This window comes from Camellia sinensis, chromosome 5, assembly GCF_055761805.1.
Source record: "Camellia sinensis isolate YWXY chromosome 5, ASM5576180v1, whole genome shotgun sequence".
Lineage (NCBI taxonomy): Eukaryota > Viridiplantae > Streptophyta > Magnoliopsida > Ericales > Theaceae > Camellia > Camellia sinensis.
Window position 1 is genome coordinate 87,406,740 of NC_138965.1, and position 11,334 is coordinate 87,418,073.

The window sequence follows — 11,334 nt, forward strand, 5'->3', positions numbered from 1 at the left end:
CTCTCTCTAAAACCAAACCACACCCCAAAATCACCCAAGCAGATCTACCCTTTTTTTCTCACTTTAATAGTTTCTTTGTAAAGTTTGTATTTAATGTTGATTATTTTGATTGTAATTCATTGGACTTTATTGTAGTATTCTATATGAATAAGAAAAAAAAAAAAACCAAAAACATTTATAAATAAACATCAATATGATTTACAATTAAAATTAAAAAAATTCATAAGAGAGAATGTGTATTGTAGAATTTTCCAAACTCTAAAACCTCTCTTCTCATGTAAAAGGTTTGGATCAACAATTAAGACAGAAAAAATAATATTGTGGTACCAAAAAAAAAAAATTTAAAAACATATTGTCTAGATTTTACTCACCAAAAACAACTATTCTTAATAACTTTGTGTGTTCAAATTCTTGATTTATCCATAAAGTACCCTACGAGGGTTTCAAATTAGAAAGGCTTACAATCAAAACCAAAACCACTGCACTCAGCACTACCAAAAGCATTAGCCACCACAACACCGTTGGAAGCCAAGAAATTCGCTGGAAAACCGCTCGCTGCCACCGCCATCTCATCAGCCCTAGCCAATAAGTTACTCTTAAGAACTTCCAATGCAGCCACATACTGCTCAAGCTCATGCAACTCTAATCCCTCAACACTCTCATCCCACCAAAACCCACCTCCTCCTCCGCCGCTGTTCAACTCGGCCACCGCCTTTCCTCTCTCCTTCTCCGCCTCCAACTTCCCCACCGCCTTCACATACTTCTTACTCAATTGCTGCACTTGCCGGACCTCCTCCTCGTGACACATGTCCAAACACTGAGAATTAGGGTTAGGGTTAGGATTCTTACTCACTCGATGGCGCTCCGAGCACTGAGAGTTAGAATTAGGGTTAGGGTTAATACTTTGCTGATGCACTTGATGGAGCTCGTCATCATGACACGTGTCGAAACCATGGGAATTAGGGTTAGGATTAGGGTTTTCGGAGAGAAAGCGATCGATGACGGAGTCAACAGAGGGGTTGCCAAAGGCGAAGACCTTGCCGGCAGGGGAGGTGACGATGACGGCGACGTGGGCGCCGCACAAGACGCCGAGTTCGCCAGCTTTTTTGAATATTCCGGCACGGCGCTTGGAGAAGGTAACTTGGAGCTGGCTTTTCTTCTCTATCTTCTTGATTTCAATCTTTTGGCGGCCCATGCTGTGTTTTTTCTGCTTGTTTTCCATGAATTGATGGGTTAGAGTTTGGAGAATATGGATTCTAGGGATTGTTAAGAAAGAAGAAGAAGAAGAAAGCTTGATTTATAGTTATTGTCTGTGTCTAGATTTTGGAAGATTTGTTGCCATTGTTGTAAGAGAGAAGACAGAAGAATTAAGGAAGTTTATTTTTTCATATATGGAAGCCTATGAAGTTTCTTATTTCGAACACTATAGAGCTTGTGTATCACAATGAGGTGATATTTTAGACAAAGCCTATGCACCCATAAAAACATAAACAAAAAATTGAACCAGAAAAGTAATGTGTGACATTTATTGTTTGTATAGTGGGGTTCATATGAAATTAATTTCAACTATTAAATGTGTATTTTGGATTTTTTTTTTTTTAGTATTTTTTTTTTTGGGGGGAGGGGGGGATGGAGAACTCCTCCCTGGATATGTATATTTGATTTGATTTTCATAATCTATTTTTAAAAATTAAAAATTAATTTGATGAAAAAAATAAAATTAGTTATAATTTTTATATAATTTTTTTTAGATGGCAACAATAATTTTTAAAATTTTAAAAATATCTTTTTGATGACATGATTATTTTTCTATTTTCTTTATACTTCAAGAATTTCATAGTCCTCTTCATCATCAAGGCAATATGATTTTCATCATGCCGCATAATTATTATTTGCCTTGAATTTAAATCTGAAATTTCAATCCTTTTGACATTACAATATTTCCTTCGAAATAAAAAATAAGCCAACAGTTTTGATCAATATTGAGCTTAATTGGTAATAAAAACCCATAAATTGGGCCTTAAATCTGTTGGATTTAAGCCTAAATCTTGAGAAAACTAGGATTAAAAAACTATGTCAAATTGGACAATTTTCAGCTATTTTTTGGAGGCCTTATGTGTTTCGGTGAAGCCCATATGGCCCATATTACTAATACCTCCTTGAATTGCTAGCATGTGGCTAGTCCAAAACCTTGCGCCAGTTTCATCTATTTTCTGGAAGGCCTAGTAGTTTTGGGAAGCCCAATGGGCCATATCATTTGGGCCCCTAATAGCAAAACTAGTCCAGTCCAAAACTATACAATATTGGACAATTTTGAGCGGTTTTCTTGGAGGCCCGAATGGCCCATTGGCTAGCTTGTAGATGCGATTTTATTCCACGTCATGTCAATCACTTAGAGTTGACATAATAACGACTTCAATAATGTTACATTTTTGAATTTATCACCTTTAAATGATTCTTAATGGTATAGTATTGAAATCAAACTTATATATTAAAATATTTAATAAATTAAAATTTGACACTTGTCATATATATCATTAAGAATTGTTTTTAGGGTTGATAAATTAAGTGTTGGTTTGGGATGTCCTAAAAAAGTGTACTTTTTGACTTATTGGTGGGTTTGGGTTGGGTTTGGATTGGGTTTGATGTGATGTGTTAGAGAGGTGATGTGATTTAAATAAGATGATGTGACTTAAATAAGATTGTGACTTTTTGACTTTTTGGCTTATTTAGTAAATGCCAAACTAGCCCTAAGTGTTTTAAGTATTTTTCTAATGACTTGTTCATTACAAAGTGAAGCTATTTGATGGTGCTGAAACATGGTCACATGATGTTCTAAAAATATTGTAATTGGTGAAAAAAATTTACTTTTGTGTTAAATGATGAAAAATAACAAAGGACATAGTATTTAGTGATTGGTAACAGTATTGCGAGGTGGTGCCTCCCGATTACGAAATAATTTTGGGTTAGCAAAGCACAAGAGGCGAGGGTTGGTTTGGGAACATATGTTTTTAGTAATTTTTTTATTATAAATATGAAGTGAGAAAACTAAATTATTTATAAAATGTATTTTTGAATTTTCAAAAAAAAAAAGTGTAAAAAATGTGAATAAAAATAAAAATAAATTAATTTTTATATGGCTTATTGATTTTATTTTTTTTTACAATATTAGAGTTCGTTTGGGATGTGGATTGACTTTTTAGCTTTTTTAGCCTGGGGTTAAAAAGTCTCATTCATGAGATAGAATTTTTGACTTTTGTGAAAGAAAAAATAAAATAATTATGAATTAGATGTGATATTTTGTCTTATTTAGTTAAAATAATCAATTTTGTCTTATATGGCTATTTTAGTCCAAACTTGCTTCCCAAACGGAGCCTAAATTGTCAAACTCTTTCTCAATTTTTAGTACAAATACATTCATTTTTTTTTTAATCTATATTAAATAGTTAAACCGTTTGTTTTGTTTAACTCATTTATTACCCCTAAAAGCATTTCCAATGCTTACTTTAATTTTGTATTACATTTGAATAAAAATTTGATAAAAAGTTTAATTTGATACTTTGCGTTTCAAAACTAATTGTTTAAGTTTGATTAAATAATCAATTGACTGGGAGACAACCAACAATGGGCAAAACAATGAGCAACTTTACAAATACCCAGTTGTCTGGGAGACGGACAATCGATTGGTTGTTCGGTGCACGGTGAAGCGCAATGACTCTCTTCAAAAATTTGATGAATGTTGAAATCTCATTTGATTCGATACAATTTTTGTTTTTCCCCTCATCTAGGCCTTGTTTAGGAATAGACTATTTTAGTAACTTTTTGATTTTTTGACTAAAGAAAAATGGTTGAGAGCATGAAAAGTGGTGCTCTAATAGCATCACTAATGATGTGGCAGTGGGCTATGCCTTTTTTTTTTTTGGCATTCCCAATGCATTAGTGCTATTAGTGTTTTTTTTAGTGGTATGAATCATTGTTGTTTGACTAAAATATGAAGTAAAAAAAAATTAATATGTTTGGAATATTTTTTAGCTTTTTATTAAAAAATGTGCAAAATATATATATATATATATATATATATTTGGCTTTTTAGTATAATTTATTGACTTTTTTATTTTTGTAATGACTTTTTGTTTTTTTAGGCTAAAATTAAATGTTGTCAAATGAGGTCTTAATATAGGTTTGATGCCATGATTAGAGGAAAGAAAGTAATTAATGTGTTTCATTAAATTTAAATTTGATTACAAATTTAAGGGCTATTTTGGGAAGTGAGTTAAAAGTTATTTCTCACATTTTAACCCACTTCCCTCTCTAATAAAAAAAGTCAAAAAAAAGTTAAAAGTAATTTTTAAGGAAAATGTTTGGTAGCTCAAAATTTTATGACTCAAATGGCTTAAATCACTCAAAACGACGTCGTTTTATACTTATTTTTTTTTTATGTTGTTGAATTTTTAACCATCTTTTCAAAACACCCCTAAGTAAGTATTAGAGACGGTCTAACAATAAGCCACTTGGATGGCCGGCAGCCACCAGGGGTTGTAGGCTTGAAGGTTTTGATCCAAAACAAGGCATAAAATGAACAGGGTGTGAAGGCTCAAAGACAGGGCATTCTGCTGAGGACTTCGGGCACTAAAACGAGCACACATAATCATAATCATCGAGTGCACAAGCGATGACGTCCAAGTTTTGAGGACGGTCAAAAATGGGGTTTCTATATGTAGGCTCTAAAAATCATGTTAAACACAAATATGAAGTGGATTTTGGTTTCTGGCGTCTCTAAGGCTTTTAATTTCAGTTCAAAGTTCTAATTGCAACAGATATTCCTACATTCAACAGATATAATTCCAAAATCACATAATTCACATACATAATACGAGTTGGGTTATCACATGCTCTGCCTTTATATATATATATATATATATATATATTAGGTGCATATGGTTTCCCTTCAGTCCGTGATCGGACTGGAGGGTACTGTTGGGCCCTTAGGGGCTCACCACGAATTCTGTTTTGATAATTTGAATCGTCCAATGTGTAAAATTCATCGAATACTATATACCTGTAAAATATCATGTTGATTAGATATCGATAGCTACCTGATCAAATCAGTCTTGTATATTAAAAAAATGGACGCTGAAAAAATAAACGATTGACAGAAACCTGATCCAATGAGATAGCTATCGATATCCGATCAACGTGATTTTTTACAAGCATATAATACTTGACGAATTCTACACATTGAACGGCTCAGATTATCGAAACGGGACCCGTGGTGGGCCCCCATGGGCTCGACAGTACCCTCCGTCCAATCACAGACTGAAGGAAGGCCCAACTCATTTTAGATTGGGAAGAAAATCTTTATTGCAAAATTAATAAAAGATTAGATCAATCTTATACAATGGTATCTCAAAAAGAGATAAATAACTTTTATAGAATGAAGGATCCAAGTCTCTATAGATGAGGAGAAAAGACACTCACAACAGAGGGAAACAATTCACACAGGAAAGATTATCAGATCATCAAACTAAAAATTAAGAAAACTAAACAAACAAACAAACAAACTAGATCCAAGTTGTCACCGAACTCATCTTTTACTCCATTGTTTCGCAGCCATCAAATTGGAATCTGAAGACCTTATATTCGTTGGCCAAGATCAAACATTAAAGTTGAGGTGGTCACCTAGTATAAAACAAATGCATTATCTAGCGTTGGCTTTCAGACTGTGAGAAGACCTAAAACCAGATCTCAAGGTTTTAGGCTCAAGAGTGGAGAAGATAAGGCAATGATGACTGAATTGGTGATGTAAACATCAGATAAGTTAAGAGAGGGATCGAAAGGAGGAGAAGAGAGAGGAGAGAGAGATTACATAAGTAGGAGAGCCACCGTAGTCTCTATCGTCCCTTGTAGAAAAATCTAGAGTGAAAAACAAGAGGGATTTAAGATTTAGGGAAAGGCACAAAAATTTATAGTTTATAGTTTAGAGGGAGGTGCAAAACATCATATATGCATATAATTTATAATTCATATTCATTTTAAATGTAAGTTTTACTCAAGCTCTGTTTGGGATGTTATTTTTTTGGCTAAAATAATTAAGAAAGACGAAATGTCATATCTTACTCATCAATCAATCATTTTTTTTTTCTTTCTCGACCATCTATTAACTACAACTAAAATAGTCAAACCATCCCAAACATAACTTTTTTCATATCATAAAAAATAGTCTAAAAGCAAAAAAATCAACTAAAATAGCTAAGTTTCCAACAAGCCAGATAAATTGCTTATTGACTTATTTCTGTCACATCACTCTTACTTTTTTGCACGATTTTTTTTATAATAAATCAAAAAATAAGTTATACCTAACCTCGCCCTAAGAATATATTAATTTTTTTTTTTTTGAAAGGGACCTTAAGAATTAACAGTTGAATTTAAATTCATAATATTTTTCTAAACTATTTTTAAAGCGAATTACACTAATGATCCCTATAGTTTGGGGCTTGTGTCACTTTGGTCCCTAACTTTTCAATTATGACACATTTGACCGTGAATTTTAAATCTTGTTCTAAATAAGGATAATTGAAGATATCATTACTGAATTTCAAAGGCAAAATTGTCAATTTGATAAAATATAAACTAATTTGACAAAAATACATGTCAAAAAAATATTTTTGAATTTTTGAAAATTATTTTTACCCACTAAAGATAAAATTATGTAAAATTGATAAATCTTTTAGACATTTATTTATTTATTTATTTTACCAAATTAATTTTTATTATGTGTTCGGATGATGATCATGTAATGAGTGGTTATTTTTATTTTCATTAAATTAGTTTCTATTTTTCTAAAAATCAAATATGGCGACAACTTTGATATCATTATTAAACCAACCCATTAAATCAAAAAATTAAAAATTAAAAACATTTCATATATCAATTATATTGATTACACATTAAAATCCTTACAACTACTCATTACATGATCATCATCCAAACACATGGCAAAATAAATAAATATCTAAAAGATTTATTAATTTTACATAATTTTATCTTTAGTGGATAGAAATAATTTTTAAAAATTTAAAAATATTTCTTTGGACATTTATTTTTGTCAAATTAGTTTATATTTTATCAAATTAACTATTTTGCCCTTGAAATTAAGCAATGGTATCTTTAATTGTCCTTATTTAGAATAAGATTCAAAATTTAGGGTCAAATATGTCACAATTAAAAAGTCATAAATCAAAGTGACACAAACCCCAAATTATAAGAATTGTTAGTGTAATGCGCCCTTAATTTTATGTACGAGTTTTAGTTCTATAATTGTATTGTTTGTAGGATTATTCTCGTCTTCCTGTAGTTGTCTTAGAGTACTCTTACCATTATCAAAATTAGTGGATGGCACACGCGATACGTGTGTAATTTAAATAGGTAATAATAAAAAAAATCATAATGAAATTAATGTTATAATGTATACTTGGTTTAAGTGGTATAAGTCCTCACACCTTAAATTCATGATCATGGATTCAAACCTTACCCACTTCTTTGTGTGACTTCTTTAAAAAATAAAATAAAAAATACTGTCATTTAAAAATAATATAGATAGATATTTGATCATTTGAAATTCCCAGTCTCTCACAAATATTAAAAAAATTAATGATTTATGTATACTTTTTTTTCGGTGTTCTTATCTTATATTTTAGCTGTCTTATTTGCCAGCAGTATTTTATACCTTCTGTTTGGGTCAAAGTTTATTAATTATTAGTAATTTATATTTGAAATGTGGGTTTAACAAGTATTTAAATCAGCACTAGACATATGAAACAAAGTTATAGATCATTTAAAATTGTTATTTTATTTAAAGGTTTAGATTTGTATATGTTAGCTCTGCAAAAAAAAATAAAAATTAAAATAAATTAAAAAATAAAAAACACAAAAATACAAAATTGACAGATGAAGCAAACCCAAGTCTCCTTATCAAGCAACGGCTTAGATCTTGCTGGCTATTTGTACCAAAATACAAAACAATAAAAATAAAAATGATTCAATAATCAAACTCTATATGAACTGGCCAAGTAAACCACGATTTAGGACACGAGTTTTTTTATTAAAGCAAGGTTAAGAGTGAACAAGATTTATGGGAAATTATTCAATATTCCTGGAGCACCACGTGTCCATACTCCAAACCAATCACTAATTAGTTAGCTCCATATTGTTTCCCCATTCCCAACATAAATCGTAGGCCCTTGTGTCTCTTCACCAATCAAAAGCTCATGGAGCACCACGTGTCCATACTTCGGGAGTACTGAGTAATCACCCCAAAATTCATATAGTGTTATCCTTAGGCTAAGGATTCCTTTGACACTAGCCCATAAGTTTTTTTTTTTGGCTTCATTTCACCATTTTTTTAAAAAAAATTTAAATAGTTTACTGACGATGAAAATAAGTTGAGTTTTATATTAAAAAAAAAGTCCATTTTTAATTTTAAATTTGTTTAAGTTCGTCTAGTTTAAATGAACTTAAAAAAATAATATACTGAAAAAAAGAAAAAATAAACTTAAGGAATAACGCAATTTATAAACTGCAGTAAAAAATAATAAATAAATAAAAACTCTAAATTTAGATGAAAGAAATTTTTTAGGAAATGAAAATGTGATGATGACATAAACCACTTGTATGAAAACATGTGAATTAAAATGTTAGATTTTTATTTTTATTTATTTATTTATTGTCTTTAACAATGAGAATAAATTAGAAGAGAGAAAAATGTCTTAATCATCAAGTGGAGTGCCACAACATGAACTCCAAAAAAAAGACAGACTCTATTTTAATTTGCAAACAAACTTAGTTGTATCAAGGGCGTAATATGTGGTAGAAGCATGACATGTGCCTATCACTATGTTAGCAATTAATACTTGATCATATAATTTAGTGATCCAGAAGCATGACTATATACATATAAATACAAAATCTCAGTCAAAATAGTTCATAAATTTCACCAATTTGAGTTATAACAAAATCAAATTGATTCATCACAAATATACTACGAAGGTCATTTTGACTCATAACATAACAACACAATCTCATAATCCAGTTCATAACCAAATATCACAAAGTCTCGTATCACAAGAGCAATGCCAAAGGTACTTGCACTAAAAATCTGACTAAAAGAACATGTGTCTAAACATCATAAGACAAGTATCACAGTTTTTTTTGTTTATCAATCAATCATATTTAAGTTTTTATACTTTTAGTAAGATTTTTTTTATTAAGAGTGTTTGTGGCTAAAGTTATTCGATCTGATCATAATTAAATATCCACATGATTTAGAACTAAGACTACAAATCTAAATAATTGGAGTTTTTTTTCTCACTTTAATAGTTTCTTTGTAAAGTTTGTATTTAATGTTCATTATTATGATTGTAATTCATTGGACTTTATTGTAGTATTCTATATGAATAAAAAAAAAAATAACCACAAACATTTATAAATAAACATCAATATGATTTACAATTAAAATTAAAAAATTTCATAAGAGAGAATGTGTATTGTAGAATTTTCCAAACTCTAAAACCTCTCTTCTCATGTAAAAGGTTTGGATCAACAATTAAGACAGAAAAAATAATATTCTGGTACCAAAAAAAAAAAAATTTAAAAACATATTGTCTAGATTTTACTCACCAAAAACAACTATTCCTAATATTTTTGTGTGTTTAAATTCTTGATTTATCCATAAAGTACCCTACAAGGGTTTCAAATTAGAAAGGCTTACAATCAAAACCAAAACCACTGCACTCAGCACTACCAAAAGCATCAGCCACCACAACACCGTTGGAAGCCAAGAAATTCGCTGGAAAACCACTCGCTGCCACCGCCATCTCATCAGCCCTAGCCAATAAGTTACTCTTAAGAACTTCCAATGCAGCCACATACTGCTCAAGCTCATGCATCTCTAATCCCTCAACACTCTCATCCCACCAAAACCCACCTCCTCCTCCGCCGCTGTTCAACTCGGCCACCGCCTTTCCTCTCTCCTTCTCCGCCTCCAACTTCCCCACCGCCTTCACATACTTCTTACTCAATTGCTGCACTTGCCGGACCTCCTCCTCGTGACACATGTCCAAACACTGAGAATTAGGGTTAGGGTTAGGATTCTTATTCCGGCACGGCGCTTGGAGAAGGTGACTTGGAGCTGGCTTTTCTTCTCTATCTTCTTGATTTCAATCTTTTGGCGGCCCATGCTGTGTTTTTTCTGCTTGTTTTCCATGAATTGATGGGTTAGAGTTTGGAGAATATGGATTCTAGGGATTGTTAAGAAAGAAGAAGAAGAAGAAAGCTTGATTTATAGTTATTGTTTGTGTCTAGATTTTGGAAGATTTGTTGCCATTGTTGTAAGAGAGAAGACAGAAGAATTAAGGAAGTTTATTTTTTCATATATGGAAGTCTATGAAGTTTCTTAATTCGAACACTATAGAGCTTGTGTATCACAATGAGGTGATATTTTAGACAAAGCCTATGCACCCATAAAAACATAAACAAAAAATTGAACCAAAAAAGTAATGTGTGACATTTATTGTTTGTATAGTGGGGTTCATATGAAATTAATTTCAACTATTAAATGTGTATTTTGGATTTTTTTTTTTTAGTATTTTTTTTTTTGGGGGGGGAGAGGGGGGGATGGAGAACTCCTCCCTGGATATGTATATTTGATTTGATTTTCGTAATCTATTTTTAAAAATTAAAAATTAATTTGATGAAAAAAATAAAATTAGTTATAATTTTTATATAATTTTTTTTAGATGGCAACAATAATTTTTAAAATTTTAAAAATATCTTTTTGATGACATGATTATTTTTCTATTTTCTTTATACTTCAAGAATTTCATAGTCCTCTTCATCATCAAGGCAATATGATTTTCATCATGCCGCATAATTATTATTTGCCTTGAATTTAAATCTGAAATTTCAATCCTTTTGACATTACAATATTTCCTTCGAAATAAAAAATAAGCCAACAGTTTTGATCAATATTGAGCTTAATTGGCAATAAAAACCCATAAATTGGGCCTAAAATCTGTTGGATTTAAGCCTAAATCTTGAGAAAACTAGGATTAAAAAACTATATCAAATTGGACAATTTTCAGCTATTTTTTGGAGGCCTTATGTGTTTCGGTGAAGCCCATATGGCCCATATTACTAATACCTCCTTGAATTGCTAGCATGTGGCTAGTCCAAAACCTTGCGCCAGTTTCATCTATTTTCTGGAAGGCCTAGTAGTTTTGGGAAGCCCAATAGGCCATATCATTTGGGCCCCTAATAGCAAAACTAGTCCAGTCCAAA

At 31.2% G+C, this 11,334-nt stretch overlaps 1 protein-coding gene and 1 pseudogene across 1 annotated transcript; both read right to left on the reverse strand.

Moving 5' to 3' along the window:
• Window positions 1–1,314, reverse strand: LOC114299814 (uncharacterized). Its single transcript, XM_028244641.2, has one exon. It carries the CDS (start codon window positions 1,220–1,222, stop codon window positions 449–451), a length of 774 nt encoding a protein of 257 aa, XP_028100442.2. The 5' UTR covers window positions 1,223–1,314; the 3' UTR covers window positions 1–448.
• Window positions 1,315–9,051: 7,737 nt separating this feature from the next.
• Window positions 9,052–10,511, reverse strand: LOC114295980 (uncharacterized; annotated as a pseudogene).
• Window positions 10,512–11,334: the final 823 nt, after the last annotated feature.